General features: G+C 40.7%; 2 protein-coding genes across 2 annotated transcripts; both read left to right on the forward strand.

Moving 5' to 3' along the window:
* Positions 1-1,001: 1,001 nt before the first annotated feature.
* LOC138793598 (chymotrypsin-like elastase family member 1) lies at positions 1,002-12,836 on the forward strand. The gene is made up of 8 exons (XM_069972236.1): positions 1,002-1,105; positions 7,428-7,519; positions 8,387-8,487; positions 10,134-10,259; positions 11,056-11,192; positions 11,518-11,663; positions 12,316-12,465; positions 12,710-12,836. The coding sequence occupies exons 1-8, from the start codon at positions 1,066-1,068 to the stop codon at positions 12,716-12,718; spliced, it is 801 nt and encodes a 266-aa protein (XP_069828337.1). The 5' UTR covers positions 1,002-1,065; the 3' UTR covers positions 12,719-12,836.
* Positions 12,837-19,763: 6,927 nt separating this feature from the next.
* LOC138792646 (chymotrypsin-like elastase family member 1) lies at positions 19,764-25,343 on the forward strand. The gene is made up of 8 exons (XM_069970307.1): positions 19,764-19,849; positions 20,449-20,537; positions 22,333-22,433; positions 22,666-22,791; positions 23,659-23,795; positions 23,935-24,080; positions 24,355-24,504; positions 25,222-25,343. Exons 1-8 carry the CDS (start codon positions 19,810-19,812, stop codon positions 25,228-25,230), a joined length of 798 nt encoding a protein of 265 aa, XP_069826408.1. The 5' UTR covers positions 19,764-19,809; the 3' UTR covers positions 25,231-25,343.

The raw sequence follows: 25,343 nt of genomic DNA on the forward strand, positions 1-25,343 counted from the left end.
TGTTATCCTTCCTATTATTGTGATCTGTAAAGTGTGGGGCTTGTAGATATATATGAAGAGAGCTCCCTCTACTGACAGCTGCAAGTATTAATCCATTTAAAGGGGTTATTCAGCTCATTTCTAATATGTTGTTGCCATATTAGTAAACATAAACATGTTATGCTTATCTCTCCACACTCCCCGATGTCCTGATGTGGTCCACTCATCCAATCAATCTAAAGTTTGTTAATAAATAAGTGCCATGAATGGGGGGACAAATCCTTCCTTAACAGGCTATGGGATTTGTAAACCAGACCCCCCACCAATGTTATGCCTAGCAGTGTGTGAGGTGTTTCTCTGGTCCTCCAGAGAACATAATTCAGAGGACCTATCTTTAAAATATACAGAACATGTGCACATCCATTTTTTTGGCATTATAAATATGCATAACAAATGAATTCATATTAAAGTGCACCTGTCATGACGGCCCGCTGCCATATCAGCTGTGATTGCCTATCTTAATGCAGAAGTGCATGGATAGGAACACGCAATGAGACCATAACGTGCATAATCCAATGGGGGTCGTACGCATTATGGTCTAACAAGCAAGTAATTAGCTTAAATGTCAGCTCTACATAAAGTTGTTTTTTTGCTTATGCTTTGGTCCCCCATTGTATAATGGTGACCCATCAGTTGATCTTATATGCTTCTGGTGGGGCAGGTTAACCGTAAATATAAGCTAAAAAGTGGCTTTTTTGTTCCATTACCGTTTAATTTGGAGTTATTAAGTTACAAAAAGTCTGTTAGACTACATTGAACTACTACCTGCTGCAATAGATGGGTTGCTAATACTTTGTCTACATAGTGAATTCAAGTAACCTTTACTTTCTTACTAGTTTGTTGTTCCTATTAATAGTGCATCTAAAATTATCTGATTTGTCTATTTTCCATGTAACTGTTCACAAGCAAATACAAGCACCCTAGCAGCTGTCACATCTAAGGTATTTCCCAGTACCGGTTGCCAGGTGTATAAAAGAGCAGCACCTGTAATACAGAGACCTATCAGATCTCCACAACCTGTTCAGGATGTTGAAGCTTCTTGTGATTGCTGCCCTGGTCCTGTGCGGTAAGCTGGTCTATAATTACACGTAACATAGATTTCTACAGTGGGTAATTGGCTTTAAACATGTATTTGTAAAAAATGAAATCACGACAAGGAAAACAGCATATGGCTAGGCTCACACAACATCTTTTTTTGTCCGTTTGATGGCCGCCCTTTTGGCCGTCTGTCATTTTGAGGCCAAATAACATCTGCTATTTCGCAATGACGTCCGTGATTTAAACGGCCAAAAAAAGATGCTGTGTGAAGCTAGTCTATGTTAGTAGCAGGGCCCGATTAAGGTTGGTGGAGGCCCTGGGCGAAAATTTTGTTGGGGGGCCCCCTTTTTTTTTTTTTTTTCAAATATAACCCATACAGTGCTCTATTTAGGTGGCTTCTTACTGTAGCACCTACCCCTCCTCACTCTTGGCTGTATGGCTCAGCATCCTCCTCTGTTCTGCATATGATGGTCACTAGAGGCTGCAGTCCAGAGGAAGATGCCAGGCCCTAGAGACAGGACGGGGAGGGGTGTATTCCCACTTTGTGTTTATGTTAATAATGCAATGCGAGAACACAGCACTTCAGCACTTTCTGTGCGCTCTTGCTCACAGTGTTAGCCACCACAGCAGCATATGGAGTTGTGAATCACAGGCAGAACCTGGACTTGCAAGTCTAAGTCCCATCTTCAGTTCCCAACCATGTACACTAGCTGAAGCAGTAAGGAGCAACCAGAAAGTATTTAAAGGCTGTGTAGAGTATATATCGGATATGGTACATGTAAACGTACCCTTAGGATTAAAATACACAGCTGTGTGCAGCCCATGATATGGAATATACAGTATAGCCTGTGTGCAGCATATGACATATATAGGCTATATATCATATGCTGCACACAGGCTATATCTCATACACTGCTCTCAGGCTATATATCATATGCAGCACACAGGCTATATCTCATACACTGCTCTCAGGCTATATATCATATGCTGCACACAGGCTATATCTCATACACTGCTCTCAGGCTATATATCATATGCTGCACATAGACTATATACAGTACATACCACATGCTGCACACAGACTATATACAGTATATACCATATGCTGCACACAGACTATATACAGTATATATCATATGCTGCACACAGACTATATACAATATGTACAATATGCTGCACACAGGCTATATACAGTATATACCATATGCTGCACACAGGCTATATACAGTATATACCATATGCTGCACACAGGCTATATACAGTATATACCATATGCTGCACACAGGCTATATATCATATGCTGCACACATACTATATACAGTATGTACCATATGCTGCACACAGGCTATATATCATATGCTGCACACAGACTATATACAGTATATACCATATGCTGCACACAGACTATATACAGTATATACCATATGCTGCACACAGACTATATACAGTATATACCATATGCTGCACACAGACTATATACAGTATATACCATATGCTGCACACAGACTATATACAGTACATACCATATGCTGCACACAGGCTATATATCATATGCTGCACACAAGCTATATACAGTATATACCATATGCTTCACACAGGCTATATACAGTATATACCATATGCTGCACACAGACTACAGTATATACCATATGCTGCACACAGACTATATACAGTACATACCATATGCTGCACACAGGCTATATACAGTATATACCATATGCTGCACACAGGCTATATATCATATGCTGCACACAGGCTATATATCATATGCTGCACACAGACTATATACAGTATATACCATATGCTGCACACAGACTATATACAGTACATACCATATGCTGCACACAGGCTATATACAGTATATACCATATGCTGCACACAGACTATATACAGTATATACCATATACTGCACACGGACTATATACAGTACGTATCATATGCTGCACACAGGCTATATACAATATATACCATATGCTTCACACAGGCTATATACAGTATATACCATATGCTGCACACAGACTACAGTATATACCATATGCTGCACACAGACTATATACAGTATATACCATTTGCTGCACACAGGCTATATATCATATGCTGCGCACAGACTATATACAGTACATACCATATGCTGCACACAGGCTATATACAATATATACCATATGCTGCACACAGACTATATACAGTACATACCATATGCTGCACACAGACTATATACAGTATAAAGCATATGCGGCACACAGGCTATATACTGTATATACCTCTGCTGTAATGTCCTCCATAGTATATACCACCTGCTGTAATGTCCCCCATAGTATATACCCCTGCTGTAATGTCCCCCATAGTATATACCCCTGCTGTAATGTACCCCCATAGTATATACCCCTGCTGTAATGTGCCCCCATAGTATATACCCCTGCTGTAATGTGCCTCCATAGTATATACCCCTGCTGTAATGTGCCCCCATAGTATATACCCCTGCTGTAATTTCCTCCATGGTATATATACCCCTGCTGTAATGTCCTCCATAGTATATGTACCCCTGCTGTAATGTCTCCCATAGTATATATACCCCTGCTGTAATGTCTCCCATAGTATATATACCCCTGCTGTAATGTCCCCCATAGTATATACCCCTGCTCTGATGTGCCCCAAAGTATATACCCCTGCTTTAATGTCCCCCATAGTATTTACCCCTGCTGTAATGTCCTCCATAGTATATACCCCTGCTGTAATGTCCTCCATAGTATATATACCCCTGCTGTAATGTCCTCCATAGTATATATACCCCTGCTGTAATGTCCTCCATAGTATATGTACCCCTGCTGTAATGTCTCCCATAGTATATATACCCCTGCTGTAATGTCTCCCATAGTATATATACCCCTGCTGTAATGTCTCCCATAGTATATATACCCCTGCTGTAATGTCCCCCATAGTATATACCCCTGCTCTGATGTGCCCCAAAGTATATACCCCTGCTTTAAAGGGGTAGTCCACCCAAAAAAAATTTCTTTCAAATCAACTGGTGCCATAAAGTGCCAGAGATTTGTAATTCACTTCTATTAAAAAATTTTAAGTCTTCCAGTACTTATCAGCTGCTGTATGCCCAACAGGAAGTTGTATTATTTCCAGTTTGGAGAGCAGGGGAGGTTTTCTATGGGGATTTGCTGCTGCTTTGGACAGTTCCTGACATGGACAGAGGAGGCAACAAAGAGCACTGGGTCAGACAGGAAAGAAAACACCACTTCCTGCTGGACACACAGCAGCTGATAAGTACTGGAAGACTTAAGATTTTTTAATAGAAGTGAATTACAAATCTCTGGCACTTTATGGCACCAGTTGATTTGAAAGAAATTTTTTTTGGGTGGACTACCCCTTTAATGTCCCCCATAGTATTTACCCCTGCTGTAATGTCCTCCATTGTATATACCCTTGCTCTGATGTGCCCCAACACAAAACAACACCTCCTACTCACCTGATCTGGGCGGGGGATAGCTCTTCTCTCTCCTGGCTCTTCTCTCTTCTGGCTCTGTACTGTATCTTCAGCCAGGCCGCCACTGTGACAGACCCTCCAGCAGGCTCTCTGCACTAACTGCCAGGACTGAAGAAACCTCTTGGCGTGTAACAGATCCAAAAGTGTCACCCTATCAGCAGTCCAGCAAAGTAACCGCCCGCTGCCGATGGGTTTCTATGGCAACTGGGTGCCTTTCAACGAAGCATGGCTTTATAGATGGCCTGTCCGCCATGCTGCCAGTTACAATACTATGCACCACAGTAGTAGCACAATGTAATATATGAGCAATTAGAAGATGAGTAATTTAAAAAGTTTAATAAGATATGTATGATTCTATTGTGTTAAACTAGTAAAACATAAAACAGGCTATATACATTTGCTCATTTAATTGTACTGTAATTATACTGAGCCAAAGAATGAAAGTTTAATATTAATTTTACCGCACAGTGAACAATGTATATTTATAATGCATAAAAATAGACAAAAGACAATTTTTTTTCCATTATTCCCCCCAAATTTATTTTTAAAAAAGTAATCAATAAGTTATATGAATCTCAAAATGGCCCCATTGAAGAGTACAACCTGTCCCACAAAAAACAATCCTTTATATGACTATTATATGGCTCTGAGAATAGAAAAATAAAAATATGTTTGGGCTAAGGGGTTAATGGCATGTTCACACAGAGTGTTTAATTACTGTTATTTAGTGCTCTTATGCAATTAATTCCACAATTCTCTGCAAAATAGTGCTAACTAATAAAACGTTATGTTCACACATAGGGGGCGATTTATCAAACATGGTGTAAAGTGAAACTGGCTCAGTTGCCCCTAGCAACCAATCAGATTCCATTTTTCATTTTCCAAAGAGTCTGAGAGGAATGAAAGGTGGAATCTGATTGGTTGCTAGGGGCAACTGAGCCAGTTTTACTTTACACCATGTTTGATAAATCTCCCCCATAGAGTTTAATTAGTGTTATTTTGATGTGGTTTTGCCAAAAGATAACTAATTAAGGATTCGTGCACACTACAGAACTTCCACTGAGACTTTAAGTGGATTCTGCCCAGCGGCCTTCGTTTGAAGTTCCATAGACTCAATGATATCTGCGGGCAAATTGTGCCGTCTGCCTCAAGAATTGACATGTCAAATATCATTTTATCATTGAGTCTATGGAACGGGCATAACTTCAAGCGGAGGCAGCCTGGCGGAATCGGCTTGAAGTCTTTGTGGAAATTCTGCAGTGTGCGTGTTCCCTAATGCTAACTAAACGTGCATTAATTGTTATGTGTGAACATAGCCTCAGAGGGCATTTTGGATTAATCGATTGCTCACTTACCAATAATCCTTATTTTAGAGGCAGAATCTTGCAATATGGGACCACAGAAGAGGTGAGGTTTATGCTAGCTCCACCACAAAGTGGGCATTTGGGGGACGTTCCTGGGACATCTTCAGGGCAGGGCACTATCCAGATTTTGGCTTAATAAATGTTGGCATATATGATGAAAGAATGAATGGATTCTTCACCAAATCTTTTTTGCGAAATAAGCTGTCACTGTGGTAATAGGATTTACAGATTAGACCATTGTTACTGTGTAATATGTTGTTATCTCTGTATTATTGTCTTATGACTCAGCTCATTAATTTTCACTTGCCGACATGGCAAAAGACGACAAATTAGAGGAATGTCTTGATACAAGGACAGGAGTTTTTAATGTTTCACTTCATTATTCAGTGATACATTAAATTTATTATATAAATTGTATAATTATTATATCATTCCTGTCTTTATTAGTCTGCCTTTGGCTATGTTCACACAACGTCAAAAATGGAGAAAAAACATCCGATTTCGCTATTTAAAAAAACGTCCGTTTTTGCAGCAATTTAACTGACTTCAATGCAATTGCATTGAAGTCAATGGGAAGACGGACGTCCTATGCACACAATGCATTGAAAAACGGACGTTTTTGCCGCGGACGTCAAAATAATGAACATGAACATTATTTTCGGACATTTTTTGCAAATAGCGGACGATTTGTATTAGTTGTTCACACACAGTTCTTCTATTGTCACCGTTCTTTCTCCGTTTTTACTATTAAATTCAATGGATTTTTCAATTAAGCCACAACCAAAGGGCAATTAGTAACCCCAAACTTAAGGCCCTATTCCACCAACAGATCTGACCACAGATTATCTGCCAAAGATTTGAAGCCAAACCCAGGAGTGGATTTGAAAAGAGGAGAAATCCAGTCTTTCCTTTATGACCTGCTCTCTGATTATTGTCTGTTCCTGGGTTTGGCTTCAAATCTTTGGCAGATAATCTGTCGTCAGATCTGTTGGTGGAATAGGGCCTTTAGATAAAGTGCAAACACCCGTCATTGCATTAAGGGGATGCCAGGCTTCGAAAAACGTCCGTTATTTTAGACTCAAAATAGCGGACGTCATTTTAAACAGAGCTGAAAAAAACGTTGTGGGAACATAGCCTTTCTGTGATTTTGAATATTATGGTTTAAAGTGTTTGTTTAAAATGTAACGTTTTTATCAGTCAGGGTCAGACTCTGACCGACCAATAGAATGAGCTGGAAGTGGACAGCACGATCATCTCCTCTCTCTGTGTCAGTGAGAAAACACGTGCCTCACAGACCTTCACTATGAGGCCATCTTGTCACGTGACACATAGCCGGGAGAGGGCCACGCCAGGTGCAAGTTCTCCCGACTCGTTCTCATGATCAGTCAGGGTCTGAACACTGTCTCTCTGACATATGAAACTTTTTTATGTGACAGTACCTCTTTAATGGGAAATGTTACCTTTATGATTTTTTTTTTCTTTCTGTGTAGGACACTGCTCTGTGCAGTACATAGAAGATGTAGTCGAGAACTCAAGAGTGGTTGGAGGCTCAAACGCTTCACCCAATGCCTGGCCATGGCAGGTCTGTGACTATTTTACCAAATGCTAACAATGTATTTTATTCAGGTGTTATACAACAAAGAACAGTGTCCTTAGAAGTGTACCAATCCGATAGCAGCTTATAATATGAATTATCCCTTATATAATTGACTGGCCACATGTCTTAAGTGTATGGTAACAACAACACTTAATATTTGTTGATCCCACTGCTGCCCTGCACCATTGATCAATTACTTTTTATAGGGGATAACTCTTATAACAATAGCATGGCATTGGATTGTATATGCAAAGGGAATTCTAACCTTCAGGTATATTTCTGGTAGATTTACATTATTACTGTAACACTGTCAGCATTGATCGAAAATTCAGCCTCCATAATTTCTATGCGATTTTCTAATTCTTTTATGTTGAGAGATTGTGGTGCTCCCTGAGAGGGACAAGTGCTGATACCCTCCTTTAGTAGTAGTCACTTCCTGATAAAAGCTGGAGGCCTCCTTTTGCAAGCAGATGATGTGATTGGGCTGGATCTACACTAGAGATGAGCGAACCTTGAGCATGCTCGAGTCGATCCGAACCCGAACTTTCGGTATTTGATTAGTGGTGGCTGCTGAAGTTGGATAAAGCCCTAAGGCTATGTGGAAAACATGGATATAGTCATTGGCTGTATCCATGTTTTCCAGACAACCTTAGAGCTTTATCCAATTTCAGCAGCCCCAGCTAATCAAATACCGAACGTTCGGGTTCGGATCGACTTGAACCCGGTTCGCTCATCTCTAATCTACACCCTTGTGCGCATCCAGCATGACTACTTCTACTACAGATTTGCTGTAATGTCACCAGTGTTGTTTATTTTTTACTGAATAGTAATAGTTATGTTTTCTACATGCAGATCTCCCTCCAGTATCAGTCTGGCAGCAGCTGGTACCACACCTGTGGAGGCTCCCTGATCCGTGTTAACCGTGTACTGACCGCTGCTCACTGCGTTGACAGGTATTGTCTAGATTTATGGCTCAGTTACCCATATCAGCCATTCTGACATCTCTGTTGCACAGGAGGGGTAAACCATATTCATTAATTACTATAGGCTGTTGCCATAGTATTTGGAAATAACCATGTCATAGATAATACAGAAGAAAAGCATCTTAAAAACCAATTGAGAGAAATGTGCTAAAAATGGCCAATCACAGCACAGCACATAAAAGTCCTCTGACAGTTCTGGAGAAAGTGCACCGGTCTAAACAGGCTGACGCTGTGCTGAGCTGATTTACATAGTACAGTACTAGATGGTATGTGAAGGGAGAAGCGGTTACTGATGCACTTGTGCGCAAGGTACCAAAGCCTGATTGGGACTGAAAAGCAGCCCTGGCACACAAACCCCATCAGCCCACATATATATATCTCCTCCACCCATTGCATCAACTGAGTTGAACAGTATTTTTTGCTTTACAATGTCACTTTCACATTTTCTCTGGAGGGGGCACAGAGTGTAATGTGCTGCATCACTAGCTGACACACAAAGCAGTCCTCAATGATCTGCCCCTTTATCGCACAGTAAACACTTAATATTTTTATTGTGTCACACAGTATTAGTACTGAGTGAAAAATGTGCCTGGGCCCCCATAGCCTAATTGTATTCCCACTCTACTCCCCCATATACATAAGCACACTGCAGTTACATCCAGAAACTCACAGGGGTCGTCTTCTATCATCAGAGTTGTCCACTTTCCTTTTTCTTCTCCATTTGGTCCAGCCATTATAAAGACTTCTCCCGAGCACAACTTATCTCCACAGAATCTGTCTGACAAACATTTTGGCTACTCGCTTCAGCACCATCTTTACCTCTATACAGACTTTTTTCTGTATTGCTTCATGCAGTAATAGTGCCCACTTTGTGCCCCATATAATAGGGCCCCTCTATGATCCCTATGATATACATAGCTTCCTTTATGATCCCGTATAGTATAGAATCCTTGAGGAACAGTGTAGATCATCTTCAGCAAGCAGACCCACTCAGCTTGCACATGTTATACCTGCCACACCTCCCCTGTGATTTGCCATGATGTAGATCTTATTAGAGACAGATTTCACCTCAACAGGCAGTGGACAGAAGATTGCAGGGAAGTGGGCCACCTAGTGGTCATGATTTTAGAACAGTTTGGAGTTGTTTTTTTCTGGGGTAAGTAGTCATTTTTGGTTAACAAGGAATTTACAAGTTTATGAGGAATCTCATTGGCTATCAAACCGAGGGACTGTGACTACTTAAGTAAAATCCCGCTAGTTTCAGCTTTAGTCAATTTATTAAGCGGAACATGCTTTTTTTATACAGTGGCTGCCGATGCACAGTGTTTTTGAAATTTAAGCTAGTTCAGAGCTAGAGTCGATTTCTGCTACAATTTACAATAGCCGTCTAGAGTAAATCGTACATTGTAATAACTTAAGAGTGAGCAGGAAGACATGCCCCTTTCTGCTGACATCACAGTAAAAAAGGAAAGAGTGTAGCTCACTAATACCTAACATAATACCAACATTTTTTCTGACTTCACAGTAAGCCCTGTCCACTTGACAAAGGCAGTGTAATTTTGAAGTTGTTATCTTAATCCCATACAAAATAATTCCTGTTGCTTGCGCTTTAACAGGGTTGTCAACTTCCGTGTGGCACTTGGAGACCATAACCTCAGTGCAAATGAAGGTACTGAGCAGATCATTGCTGTTTCCAAAATTGTCAAGCATGCAAACTGGAACCCAAATAGTGTCGCTTCTGGGTAAGTAAAGTATATATTGTTGCATAAATCCATTTATTGTTATCATAAATGTATGCATTGTCTATAACAAAGTAAATAAATCCATCCAAAAGCCATTTTAGACAGGTAAATGGCTGCACAACAATTTCTGTAGCAAAAATTCAGTGAAGGAGGCGGGATCCGAGCGGACTTCAAACGGATCCCGCCTCCTTCACTGAGACGTAGCGTCTCGGGCGGCGTCAGACACCAAGAAGCGGCCGGGAACCGGGCACCGGAGCGCTGTGATGCGGGACCCGCCGCTGGAACCGGGGAGGTAAGTGGACGTTTTTTATTTCAGCCACCTCCTCCCCGGTCCCCCCAAAAAAGTGCCCCCACACTGGAGCACCCCTTTAAGTTGCTTCAAATACACATTCATATACTCCCTGCGTCTGGAAAAGTTGGATGTCACCCGAGGGAGTCCTGAAAAACCTGGATAGATTTGAACAAATTTAATATTTTTGACTCACTTGATTGTTTTATTGATCTACTTTTAGGACATGTGCAGATCCAATGTAGTTTCAGTTTAATTTTATGGAGAAATATAGAAACATTTGAAGGGTTTACAAGCTTTCCGACATTATCATTGCTATACATAATATAGTTTTGGCCAAACATGGAATCTAAAAAGAAATAACCAGTAAGTGAGGCAAACACAAACTATTGACAAGTATGTACTTTACGTCTTCATGTATCTTGCACTGCAGGAAAGAAAGCATTAATGCTTGGAATGTAAGTGCTTGCCGATTGTCAAATCTTATCATCCTTTTTCTCCTTTTAGTTTTGATGTTGCCGTCCTCCACCTGGCTTCAAGTGCCAGCCTGAACAGCGTTGTAAAACTGGCTGTACTTCCAGCTGATGGTGCTGTCCTTGCCAATAACCATGCTTGTATTATTACCGGATGGGGAAGAACTTCCAGTAAGTTTTACTAGAGAGGAAGGGTAATGGGGTTATCTGGTAAAAATTACAATTTATCATGGGGGTTGGGGTAAACATACTAAATGTATGTACTTATCTATTCCACTTCATTGCCACTGTCGATTTCCAGACTGTACAGTGTCTGCCACCATCTTCTTCCTCAAAACCTCCACTGATGTGCTGCATGGACAGCACAAAAGATCTATGCTGTCTTATGCCAGTGTCATAGACTAGTCAGTTTCAATAGTTATAAGAAATTCCATAATGCCATATGGAAGTAACTTCATTCCAAAGAATAACATTTTGTTTTGCTTTACCTTCCTAGCTGGTGGCTCTCTGCCATCAATTCTCCAGCAGGCCCCCCTGCCCGTTGTTGACCACTCTACCTGCTCTACCAGCTCCTATTGGGGAAGTACTGTTAAGAACACCATGGTGTGTGCCGGAGGTAACGGACAACAGGCCGGATGCAATGTAAGTTCAGCCTTTTTCTTATTTGTATTGTTTCTTTCTATCATTTTCAAAAATATTTTATTCCTGTAGGAATTGTAAAGAATATATTAAATATATTACAATCTAAAGAGCTTGCACACATTTGTGCAAAGAGTAAGGGTCCATTTAGGTGGGAAGACTGCTGCCGCCCAATACAAGTGCCAGTCTGGTATTAACAATCAAACACACTGGGTTGTTGGCCGCACAGGTGTGTGTGAAGTAAGTACCGAACCGTTTAGTGTTTTCTACAGATTAAGGTGTCAGTTTAGTATTGTGGCCCAGCCCAGAGTCGTAACTGTAGAGTCTAGACAGATATACAGTAGCTTCCCCCTGAACCTGGGGCCTGAGAGACCCTAAGGAATCTCATCCACATGAGAATACACATAAAATACAAATGAGGAGAAACTAGTGATATAACAGGTAGGGGGGGTGCATTTTACATGGTCCCAATTTATAATCCTAATTCAGTTTGGCAAAACCCCATATTCATTCATTATTTCTCTGTTACTTTAGAATAGCATAGTCTGCACATTTTCATCTTGAAAATCATTGATTGTAAAAGCTAATTCAAATACTTTCAATTTATATCTAAAAAAACAATGTTATCCAATGTATATCCATCTTTTCTGTTCAGGGAGATTCTGGTGGACCTCTCAACTGTCCAGTCAATGGTGTCTACCAAGTCCACGGTATTGCTAGTTTTGTGTCCGGCCTGGGATGCAACGCTTACCTTAAGCCTACAGTGTTCACCAGGGTGTCTGCCTACATCTCCTGGATCAACAGCGTAAGTTTACACAGAAGCACTATGTCAGGAGTACCTGGTTGGGGTTATACAGTATCTGCAAATTTCTTGCATTCTTTTCTCCACCTTTTTGGAAATTGAATATACTATCAATGAGAACATTACATCTTAAATTCTATGAAGCTTGGTGTGAAAGCTCTACAGGAGGGAAGCACAGTCTGTATTGATTGCTAGTTGTAGTAGTTGGCCTCAAATAGTTTTTTCACATGTGCATCTTTTCTTTCAGAACATCTAAATTGCCAAGACATGAACAACTGGAGAAAAGAGAGATTGTGACATCTGATCAGTTTGTTTTAACATCAGTGAAAATATTTTCAAGGATAATAAATAAAAAAATAATTATTTCTCTTTTACTGTCTTTAGTGTGTTTGTTCAATGCATTGGTCACTTGAAGGGATTGTTCGATGAAGAAACTTATTTTCAACTGTTTAGCAAATAAACATGTATTGGTAAATCAGATTATTTTACTACATTTCTGTGGTCATGCTTTCATTCTGCTTTTGATACAGTCTGCTCTTTTACCTTCAGCACAACCTTCTCCCTGGTGTATATCCTGTACAGCAGTGTTTCTCAACTCCAGTCCTCATGACCCCTCAACAGGTCATGTTTTGAGGATTTCACAGGTGATATAATTATAGTCAGCGCACCAGTAACTGCCACAGCTGTTCGTTGTATGGGAAATCCTCAAAACATGACCTGTTGGTGGGTCTTGAGGACTGGAGTTGAGAAACACTGCTGTATGGGACTACCTGTTCCTGTGTGCAGGACACTCTAGTCAGGAATTTAGCCATCTCACTCTCATTATGTTGGAAGGGTTATAAGAAAGTGTAGTGGGAGGGAAAGTAGACTGAATTCATGACTACAGTGTCCTGTAGACAGAAACACGAAGCCTGTCACAGGATGCCAATAAATGTAGTTTGTGAACCAGCACTACAGGTCTCAGCATATAGGCATAGTATCGTGACTGACACTTGTTCAATTCGCCAGTGGTTCAGGTGGTGCTCACCTCTCAAAGGCAGTCCAAATTCACTGCAGAATTTGGGGGAGAATCAATTAATTTTCTTGATGTTACAGCATTTATCCAGGGAAAATAAAATCCTTACTAAAGGTTACTCCGTTTTGAGAGTTTTCACCCCCAACATGTGAAGACCTGTGTGCCGTATGGTCAATTCATCCGACTTAGAAGAATTAATAGTGATTATGAAAGTTTTTAACAACAGTCAGAGGAGTTGATCGTGTGGCTCAGAGAGAGAAATTACCCTAAATTGGTGATAGCACGAGCTTTTGAGAAGACAGTGAAAATGGATAGGAATCGGCTTATTTATAAGAGGAGAAATACCAAAACGGAAAGGAGATTTGTGTTCTTGTTGGAATATAGCCTAGTGGTGGATCAGATTAGAAAAATTATCCATCGGAATTGGTTTCTTTTAAGTGAAGATGAACATTTAAAAGATAGAGCTAAGTTCCCTCCGCTAATCTCCTTCTGTAGAAGTAAGAACTTAAAGGATGAAATAGTAAAAGGAAGGTAGGAACATGGTTAGATGCTGTGTTACTGTAAGGTAACCATAAATGTAGGAATTGTTACTATTTGTCATCAAATGATACATACTGCTTATTTAAAAGTAGGAGGAAAACACTTTGAGATACGCAATTTTATTACATGTCAGAGTAAAAATGTGGTTTATATTATGTTTTGCCCATGTAGTGCCCATTACTATATTGGGAAAACAATACGGAAGTTACAAATCAGGATTAAAGAACATATGCACTCTCTGACTACAGGCAAGGGTTGGCCCAGATTAATTACTCATATATATTTACTCAGGAATATGATTAATTAATAGTTCGGGCAATTATACACGCAGCAATACCAAACATGTTTATTAATTAATTAATTTATTTTTATTTATAATATGGTAAAAGGGGGTGATTCAGACTTTTATTAGGGGAGGGGTCTTTTTATTGATAATAACACTTTCTTTTTTTTTTTTTTTACACTTTTTCTTTTTTTACCCCCTGGGGGACTTCTAGTATAAGCACACTGATCTTTCATTGAGATCTGTGCTGCATAGATATGCAGCATAGATCAATATGATAGGCTGCTGCAGCCGGAAGCAATCGAGTGCTGAGTGGGGATCAGCGCCGTTACGGCGCTGAGCCCCGGAGGTAACAGATGTGGGGATCGCTCCTCCGGGACAACGTCCTGGAGGAGCGATCCACCCCACTAGACACCAGGGAATGGCTGCATCAAGTTTGACATCAACTTTGACAGCTGCATCCGATTACTTTATTAAAGGGCACGGCGGTCGGACCGTGCCTGCTTATAGCCACGGTCCCGGGCTACGAGCGGCACCCGGGACCGCGGCGGTTCAGAGCGCGGACGCCATGCCGCCCTCCTCTGGACACATGGAGGCGGCCCTGGACGTACGGGTATGTCCAGGGTCGCCTAGGGGTTAAAACAGCCTCCTCTTATCACCACAGACAGAGCAGAAAGTCTAAGTTTAGTTTTAGACCTAGTGGTAAAAAAGAAAACTTCAAAAAATCAGTATTATTTTATAGCATAGTTATTAAAAATGGAAAATTAGAAAAAAAGTTTAACATACAAATATTTTTTAAACAATTGATTATTTTCTTATGACACATTTAAATCATTCCTAAGTTTAATGCTTAATATCTTCACCATTTTTGTAGCCTGCCTTTGCACATGTTCTACGTGAGGCCTCCAGAACTGGACACCGTATTCCAGATACATTATGGTCTCACTAGAACTTTATACAGCAGGATCACAATCTCCCTCTTCCTACTCGTTATACCTCTAGCTAAACAGCCCGAACTATTAAATTATCACAAATTACATAAATTATCGCTGATCTCGGTACGGTAAACAGCGTAAGTGTAAAAACCCACCAAAGTGCATTTAGCTAGTATAGATATACACACACATAGCAGCTTGTCCTGAAAAGTCATCTGAAAGAACAGGTGGGAGTCAATGGGAACTATTGAAAGAATGACACAAGAATCACCATAGATTTAACATTTACAACTTTGTGATTTATAAATTCAATATTTTACCCCTGAAGACCGAGCCCATAGATGCACTGATGTCCGGGTCAAATTAATACAATGTTCCTCCCCACGTTCTAAGAGCCATAGCGCTTTTATTTTTCCACCTATAGGGCTGGTTGAGGTGTCATTTTTTGCACCATGACCTCTAGTTTTTATTCATATCTTTCAAATTTTGATCGCTTTTTATAAAAAAAAAAAATCTGATGTATAATTTCTAAAAAATCCCCCCCCCCCCCCCGTTTACGCCGTTCTCTGTGCCGGAACAATAATGTAATATTTTCATAGATTAGACAATTCTGTACACTACGATATATAATATTTTTATTTTTATAATGGGCAAGGAGGTATATTAAACTTTTATTGGGAGGGGGCTTTATAAGTTTTTTTTTTTATACTTTTAAAAACTTTTTTATTACATAGATTGCCTATCTGACAGGACAGATGAACTGAGGATTATCCCTGCCCATCGGTACAAGCGATCAGGACCACCGCAGCTTCTCCTTTCACTGAGTACCTTAAATGCCGCAATCGCTATAGATCGCGGCGTTTAAGGAGTTAATGACAGGCAGCTGGGGGATCGCAGCTGCCTGTCATTATGCTGGGCTCCCGGGACACTGATGTGTGCGGGGCCACTCTCACTGCAGCGGTCCCGCACACATCAAACCCTTTACAGTCAGGAACGTATATGTTCATTCCTACTGCATGGGGTATGTGCAGTAGGAACATGTATATATGTATTGCTGACATGAAAGGGTAATTAAATCAATTCACAAAAAAATTAAAGCATTGAGGTGACTACTAGGACTATTCAGTACAAAACCTGGGTTGCTGACTATATAGGTCACACCCACCCTATTCAACATGGTACCTGTGGCTTATCTGTCTAAGCAGAAAATGTGCAATCTTAGTGTGACCAAGTGTCAAAGAGGAGTTGCAGCTCTCTAGCTTTGCCACGCTCGTTCACGCCTCCTTCTTGTTTCCTCATCCCTCCTCCTTTTGAATAATAATTTAATATCAGCTTTCAGTTCCTGTGCTGCCGATGAAGAGCAAGTCCTACGTCCTAAACTCATTCAAGTGATGTAACCAGGAAGTGTGGCGCATGCACATTGATGGAAGTAAGCTTCACTGCTCAGTGCGCATGTGCTGCTCTTGCTGGCTACATTGCTTAAATGAATTTAGGTAGCAAAACTTGCACGTCATCAGCAGCGCAGGAACTGGAGGTCGATATGAAATTATTATTCAGGGGAGGAGGAACCAAGGAGAAGGTGTTAGGAATGTGACTATGTGCCGGATGGCCGAGGAAGCACTGAGTTTCTGTCCGTGTTTTTTGCAACTGTGTCTGTCAAATTTTCCAGCCTTGCTTGCTTCCACCTGCCTTGCTTGTCAGACCTCTGGCAGTGCAGGGGTTACTGCACTGCTAGATCTGATCAGCTGAGCTTGGTGCTGGGATCAGAGCTGGCCCAATCATCAGCTGGACCCAATCTCTGATTCTGGGTAAGTAGCAGCAGGCTGCTCACTTCCCTGCTGAATATTAGAGTTTACTCGCCTGCTCAGCTCCATGTTCATTTACTCTGTTCTCTGTGTTCCTGACCTTCTGCATCTGACCGCGACTATTCTCCTGCTTACTGTTTTTGAACTATGCCCCCGACTGTTGCTTACCTGGTTTGTCTAACACCTCTTAGTGTGTTTGTTTGTCTGTCCGTGCTTTGTGTTCAACGTTTTGAGAGTAGGGAACGCCTTCGTGGTTTTCCGCAGTTGCCTAGGACTGTGGCAAGTAGGCAGGGACAGTAAGTGGGGTCATGCCAACTGCCTTTGCCATACCTGACGCTAACAGGAGGTGTGACAAAACGCGGCACGGTCGGAGAGAACTTGGTCCCATTAAGATTGCACATTTTCTGCTGCATGGACAGGTAAGCTACAGGTACCATGCTGACAGATTCCCAAGACTCTTCTAACAAGGTCTTAACAATTATTGATGGTCTAAAAAGCATCTTCTTAATTTCTTTATTCTAAACACACTAGCACATTACCACAGTTGGCAAGTCCAACCCCACTTTTTTCAATTAACTAAAAGAAAACAGACAGAGTAAAAAAGCACCCCGAAACCAGGAGGCTTTGTCCAGTTGCCTGCAATAAGGGAGACACAGAGAAGGAGTTGCTGCTGTCGACAGCCAGGCCTCGCTTAGGCCAGGGTTCTGGGTTCTTCTCAGTTAGTGGAGTTGGAGAGAGAGGACACTTGTCTATTGTGAGAGACTTGGAGGAGCCTTAAACAGTACTAAGCCCAGAGGTTGAGTAAAGGCCCTATTCCACGAAATAATTATCGTTCATAAACTCGCTCCAACGACCGCTCATTAACGATAATCGCTTCGTGGAATTGGTGTAAACGAGCGAACGGCAAAGGCGAAATTGTTGTATTGTCATTCAAAATTGTTTTTCAGCATGTCGAAAAAAAAATCGTTGGTCTTTGAAAGATAATTCGCTAATCAGTTCGTAAGGCATGTTGTATGGTCATGATAACCCTGGCAAACGTTTTAAAAAAACATGTAACGACCGCAAAATAATCGTTACACTACATATATCATTCACGTTCCCATGTGTGTTATGTGTTATCATGACCCTTGATAAAGCTTGCACAGCGAAACGCAGCGTTGGGTGAGTGGTGGTACAGGGCAGGTATATATACTACATACCCAGAGGTTGTACTATACACTTGTATAGTTTGTACTTTACATTGCACTTTGCACTTTAAACTGCACTTGCAGTCTTAGTTGTGTAGATTTACTTTACTGTTTCTTGATTATTTGCATTTATTATTCACTTCTTTTCTCCTTCTACCTCTGTGGGCCAAGTGATATACCATCAATGGTTTAATATATAAGTGAAATATAGTATTTATTATCTTTATCTTTCTCTCTGCCCTGTATACCATCTGATGCATGTATTGTATGGTTTTTCAGCTCCCTTTTTAAACATATGTTTTTAAACAAAAGAATTAATTTCTGTTGTTTGTAATCAATAAAGTATTTTTTTGATATATGTAGAATACTGTCCAGCATTGTTTTTTCATAGGTAGTATGTGTTATCATTCGCAAAAAAAAATTGTTTAGTGATCATTAACGAGCGGTCGTTGGAGCGACATTATGAACGATAATTGTTCCGTGGAATAGGACCTTAACTGTCATCTGGGTTCAAACCTTGCTTATGCAGAATCCTTCTAAATGTCAGGACTAACCTAGGACAGGTTTATTCTGCAGTGGAGCAAATGAGGACAGGGGTGGTGCTGTTTTTGCAAAAAAAGCAGCTGTGCTTTTTCTAATCCTGGATAATCTGTTTACTATTCGAGAACCAAATGAAAACTCTGTACCAGAACTCCTCAACTGTCATGTATAATTTAAAGTGCAGGTCTCCTCAGACAGAAAGTGTGAGCCCTAGCATTAGGCCGCCAAGACTGTCTCTGTCTACTAGCCAGTCTGACCCTACCCGGATGGTGACAGCGGGGCGACGGTCCCTTCACTAGGTAAGAGAAACACAGAACCAGACAAGACAGCTAAAAACAGTACAAAAACAGCAGGCAAAAAAGATATTAGAAAAACAGGCAAACAGGTCAGAACATTAAGCAATCCAATCCAATACAAAATGCCAGTTCTATCTACAAGAGACACAAGCAATGTCCAAGATTACAAGTGTACTTGTCAAGGGAACTGTCCTACACTACTCAGTCTGAACCATCTGCAGCCCAGCTAGGGCTAGCAGAAGAAACCAGATGGGTGTGGCGGAACCTGTCAATCACCATACAACAAGTGCTGGATTCAGACAGAGTTCAGACTGGTAGGACACATGCACTCTAAATCATGGCCAAAAGCACAGTCTCAGCTGTAGTTTACGGGCAGAGGACCACACTGAGGTCTGAACAGGCATGGACATAACAGCAGGGAGAAGGCGCCATTTGGTCCCCGCAGGTCCAGCACCCAGGTGGGATTTGCAATTATATAACCCCTATAGCAACACCCCAGCAATCAGAAATGTTTAGAGAAACAGCTTAAATCACTGGAATATATTCTGTGTTTATTTGTGTTAAATAACTACTTCTTATCCAATTGTTCCAAGTATCCTTGACAAAAATACAAAAACAGATAAAGATATAGCAAATATTGGTAATATAACATCTGCCACAGTTCCCAACACATGAAGGTTTGGGCTGCCAACAATATAAAGAGGAGTGCAGGAGTGCACTCCACAGGTTACTACAATTGATCCAAGATGTTAACATTCCTTTTCCTTGCTGCCTTTGTCCTTGGTGGTAAGATGCAAGAGCATACGCCCTCATGTTACTGCAGCATATCTACAGTATGACAATACAATGCACCTCTTTTTAGGCTGCTTGCTGTGCTCAGGAGCCAGAATGCTTCTCTGATCCACCAACAAATCCACTGGTTTCAGAAAGTTATATAGATTTGGAATTTACTTCTATTTAAAAATGTCAAGTCTTCCCATACTTATCAGCTGCTGTATGTCCTTCAGGAAATGTTCTTTTCAGTCTGACACAGTGTTCTCTGCTGACATCTCTGGCCGTGACAGGAACTGTCCAGAGCTGCAGCAAATTCCCATTGAGAACATCTCCTGCTCTGGACAGTTCCTGTCACTTACAGAGATGTCAGCAGAGAGCACTGTGTCAGACTGAAAAGAACATTTCCTGCAGGACATACAGTACATGAGCTGATAAGTATGGGAAGACTTGAGATTTCTAAATAGAAGTAAATAAAAAATCTATATAACTTTGTGAAACCAGGTGATTTCAAAGATACAGATTTTTGCTGGATAATGCCTTTTAAGAACCATATCATAAAAACGCTAACTTGTTTTACATTATTATTTGTTATCAATTCTATCCCATCCTAGGACACTGCGATGATAATCTTCGCTACATTGAAGACAATTCACGTGTAGTTGGAGGAACGACTGCAGCTAAAAATTCCTGGCCATGGCAGGTAAGTAATGATAAGTGCTTTATGGGTATTATATAGTTACTGCATGTTTAGAAAATATCAAATATTTAAAACAAAATACTCTGAAACTTTTGGCGGCTATATATACAATAAATGGAGCAGTAGCCATGAAGGCAAAGTCCGCAACAATCATTTCAGGGAGCATAATGTTCCTGTTCACAGCATCAGCAGAAGTTCCAGTGTTCAATCCCAACCAACCGATTATCACCTGTCATATGGATAGGGGGAACTTACTGAGATGGGAATACCTTTTCAGTAGCTACGACTGTGTAAACTACAACTATGGGAGCTATAAGCATACAGGTTTATAAATGAATTTGATAGGACCTGTACAAATTCCCATGCCATGAGCTTACACTAGTGACTGATAAAAACAGGCAGAATTTTACTACAGTTTTTTTATATCAGTGTAAAGCAAAGGATTTGGAGCTATATTTCTGAAAAGCAAAGTTCAACCCCCTAAATAAAATCATAGTATACTTTTCTGCCCCTAGACTACCAGCATTAAAAAAAAGTTTTATCTTTTAAAACAAAGCTTGGCAGGGGTTTGGTGGAAGGGAGGCTTGATCACATAAATTATACATATGAGCCCATATCTAAAGACAGACATTTTGTTACATGATCTGAATAGAGCTAGTGTGCTTGAACAGTAGAAGAGAAATTATGCATGCTTAGGCCGGGTCACGGAACGGCTGGTCTCTGCCCGGATTATCCTGGACAGTACTTAAGTACCGGCCGGATGATCTTTCCGGCTGCAGGGTTCTGATGCGGGTGCATCAGCGCATGTCCCCATCAGAACCTCCCACAGCACACAATGAAGCAAGCAGCCAGAGCCACTTGCTTCATTGTGTGAACTGACAGGGTTTCCTATGGCCACAATTCGTCTAGTAAGGTATAATGGGGTATTGTGGGAAGTGAGGAGAACGAGTGTTTGAAAGGATATTTGGGCACCAAAAGCCTGTACTTCAAAGTAGTAGTGGTGATTAAGTAGTTCCTAAGTTTTACCACTAGATGTCACTAGTATATATATTGTATGCTTAAGTATTGCACAGCTGTAGGTTACTAAAGGGTTATTGTTTCTGTGAATTGTGCACCAATGAGAGCTCTTTCTCCTCTCTACCTATCTCCTTTCTTCTCTTGCACTCTCTTCTCACCCACTCACAGCACATATTACATGTGCTGTAGGAAGTTGTCTCATGGGGAGAGGAAGTGTAGCCACACTTAGTGACTTACTCTGGTTTCTGTAGAGGAAGGACGCAAGCCAGAACAGTCCCTACAGCAGTCAAGTTGGACCTTGGCTTATGCCAGGTCCCCTGTTAGAGGACAAGTCTAGTGTAGTCTTAGGTGTGGTAGTGGATGCACACACATGGGACGCAAGAACACTTTTCTTGAACACAGCACTTCCACACACTATGCAGTGCTAAGTACTCTTAGAGAGGACAAGTCAGGGATCATCCCAGCCCATGCTGTGAACAAGTCTAAACCTGGTTGAGCTATATCTCGACCACCCAATACACTAGTGGAGTCACATAGCACCATCTAGCAAGTGACCGGTCGCACCTCACAGTAATGCACCACAGGTACACTTTAAAGGGGAACTCTAACAGCAGGTTAGAAGACTCTAACCTGCTGTTATGTTTCCATAGCACCAGGGGCATTGAGAAATGAAGGTAATTTTCTCCTTCTAAACCGCTGTTAATTTTGCTTTTATTTAAAGTAGAGGACTGGTTTCTGTGGCAGTGCTGTTAAAACTATCCCAATGTGTTTCACCTTGCAGGTATCTCTCCAGTACCTCTCTGGTGGCAGCTGGTACCACACCTGTGGAGGCTCCCTGATCCGTGTTAACCGTGTTCTGACTGCCGCTCACTGTGTGGACAGGTAATATTCTGGGCAGCTATGTTATGTTTAGCAAGACGTGCCAGTAATGGCAGCTTCTATATGAAGCATCCAGATAGCCATACAATTATGCCTTTGGCATTGATTTCCATTGCTGTTGCCACTTTTTGAACGTTCTTAAAGTCCTTTGCCTATAATGTGTATTTATACCCATAGCATGTCTACATACAGTCTCTTAAGTCTATGTCTCTACATATTCATATCTGTTAATTAGACCCAACACCTTTCGGGTGGTCTTGGGAGATCACAACATATCCCAGAATGATGGTACCGAACAGTACATCTCAGTGTCAACTATTCGTATCCACTCAGGCTGGAACACCAACAATGTAGCTGCTGGGTATGTATCTGATTGAAACTAAACATTGAGAATCAACAATAGTTTACTATTCTTTATAAATTAGACAATTTACTATATATATATATATATATATATATATATATATTTGAAAAAAGACATAAACCCATGAAGTTTAATCTCTGGAGAGAATGGTGGTGTGGAGTAAAGGCAGGAGAAAAAATGGTCTCTTAGTTCACCCTTCCCTATCCTAAGAAAGAAAAAAAAACCCTATAAGGCTGCAGTTTTTGATCCAAAACTAAAGGTGAATTCAAAAAGGGGAATATAAATGAGGGATTTCTACTTCTGCTTCCTGCTGGATCCACTTGTGGGTTTTCCTCAAAAACTGTATAAGGTCATGTTCACACCTAGTTTAACAGCATCTGTTCTTTACTTTAAAATAAGGTTGTGTGAACATAGCCTAAGCTAATTTGCTAGACTCTGCTTGTTGATCAACCAAACTCAACATTCAACCAAGTTTGGTTCAACATATTTGCATTTAAAGTCCTTTGTTCATTGTGTCTGACCAGTAGCAGATTATAATAGGTCCATTTCGGGCGGTAGTCCGGGGCCCAGAGCTACTGGGGGGCCCGTGGCTACCCAAAAGGACTTAGAATTTCAGTGGTGTATTGTCTCTTGGCTACAGTTTTGCCATGATTTGTAAACATTTGCTTCTTTTTACCACAATTTTGCACAATTGTGAGCAACATGACATTATCTATCCCATTTTATGAACAGCAGGCTAGTGCTGCCATAGTTACAGTGGAGTGGGGGGCCCAGGCTTGGTAAACAGCCCGGGGCCTATGGTAAAGTTAATCTGCCCCTGTGTCTGACAATTATGGCAAAGTCTTCTATTATATTCTCTTTCAGTTATGATATTGCTGTCCTCCACCTGGCATCCAGTGCTTCTATAAACAGCTATGTGAAATTGGCCACACTGCCAGCAGATGGTGCCGTTCTTGCCAACAACTACAACTGCATCATTAGCGGATGGGGAAGAACCGTCAGTAAGTTGCAATTCAGGACATGTTAAGAAACTAGTATGTTTCAAATACTTCACCACTTCAGTATTAGTTTGACTAGTTCTAAGGAATTCCATAATGTCATATAGAAGTCATTTCATTTAGTTTTGCTTTACTTTCCTAGCTGGTGGCTCTCTGCCATCCACCCTCCAGCAAGCCCCCCTGCCTGTTGTTGCCCACTCTACCTGCTCTACCAGCTCCTACTGGGGCAGCACCGTTAAATCCACCATGGTGTGTGCCGGCGGTAATGGACAACAGGCTGGATGCCAAGTAAGTCTTACCATGTTCTTATTTTTATTTTATTTTCTGAATGTTTCAAGTTCTAAATTTGTTTTAAATCATTTGAAATAGGATTTGATATGTTTACTGTGAACAAGGTATTGCCAAATTATAATTTAATGGATTTATGAGAGGTAACATACTGATTTTGTGATTTAGCAAAATAGACATGGAAACTAATTAACCAATGTTTTTCTCAGAAAATTGACTAGAAAATAAAACACAACCCGCTTATTGCTAGCACTAACCATTTATAATCTTATAGGGAGATTCTGGTGGACCCCTGAACTGTGCTGTCAATGGTGTCTACCAAGTCCATGGTGTGACCAGTTTTGTGTCTTCCTCTGGATGTAATGCTTACCTGAAACCCACAGTGTTCACCAGAGTGTCTGCTTACATCTCCTGGATCAACAGTGTAAGTTCCTGTTTATGGTTATAAACGATACTTAGTTACCTGTAAGTGGAAAACAGCTTCCTTCAATGTCTCCTTTTTATTATTCATAGACACAAAAGGGGAAACAAGTGCTATTCTGATGGTCATACACCTACAAAGCAAATGTGCCCTGGCCTAATGTAAAGTCATGTAGTGATGGTACCTGTAAACTGTAAAAATGCACCAAAATATAGTCTATGTAATAATAATAATAATAATTATTATTATTATTATTATTATTAACGATGATGATAATGATGATGCTAATGATAGATAAGGCTTACATACACGTAGAGGTAGATCCTAATGCAAGCAGAAAAGTAGTTGTTCTGTATGTAAAATTCATGACTTACTTGGTTTGCTTTGATGCGCTATTTTGTCTAGTTCTAATGCCATTACCACCTTTTTAAAGGATACCTCTCACTTCTTAATTGTGACAGGATACTCTGAAGAAATCCTGCAGGTGGGCGGTCCACCTCTGACATGAGCCATGGACCAGAAGTTCCATAGACTGCATTGTAATACACTTACAATGCAGTCTATGGTGCTTACGGGAATTCCGTACCATGGCTGGTATCAGAGGAGGACCGCCCACCTGCCGGATTTCTTTAGAGTATCCTGCCACGGTTAAGAAGTGAGAGGTATCCTTTAACAGCCTAATTGAAAAGTTTATTTAATCTATGTATGTTTTATTTTCAGAACCTGTAAATGTCACGGAAAACATACCGAAGACACAAGTATAATAGAACCTCAAGCATCTACTTCTCTTTATCAAACATCACGGAGAAAATTAGAGGAAATAAAACATCACTCTTAGAAAA

Source organism: Dendropsophus ebraccatus, chromosome 5 (assembly GCF_027789765.1).
Source record: "Dendropsophus ebraccatus isolate aDenEbr1 chromosome 5, aDenEbr1.pat, whole genome shotgun sequence".
Lineage (NCBI taxonomy): Eukaryota > Metazoa > Chordata > Amphibia > Anura > Hylidae > Dendropsophus > Dendropsophus ebraccatus.

What these genes read in the sequence shown, in the direction of transcription:
- LOC138793598 (XM_069972236.1), top strand. Translation starts at nt 1,066, where the DNA reads ATGTTGAAGCTTCTTGTGATTGCTGCCCTGGTCCTGTGCG. An exon ending in TGCTGCCCTGGTCCTGTGCG is followed by an intron (nt 1,106 to 7,427) that starts GTAAGCTGGTCT and finishes CTTTCTGTGTAG; the next exon opens with GACACTGCTCTGTGCAGTAC. An exon ending in GACAACAGGCCGGATGCAAT is followed by an intron (nt 11,664 to 12,315) that starts GTAAGTTCAGCC and finishes TTTTCTGTTCAG; the next exon opens with GGAGATTCTGGTGGACCTCT.
- LOC138792646 (XM_069970307.1), top strand. Translation starts at nt 19,810, where the DNA reads ATGTTAACATTCCTTTTCCTTGCTGCCTTTGTCCTTGGTG. An exon ending in AAAATTCCTGGCCATGGCAG is followed by an intron (nt 20,538 to 22,332) that starts GTAAGTAATGAT and finishes TTCACCTTGCAG; the next exon opens with GTATCTCTCCAGTACCTCTC. An exon ending in GACAACAGGCTGGATGCCAA is followed by an intron (nt 24,081 to 24,354) that starts GTAAGTCTTACC and finishes ATAATCTTATAG; the next exon opens with GGAGATTCTGGTGGACCCCT.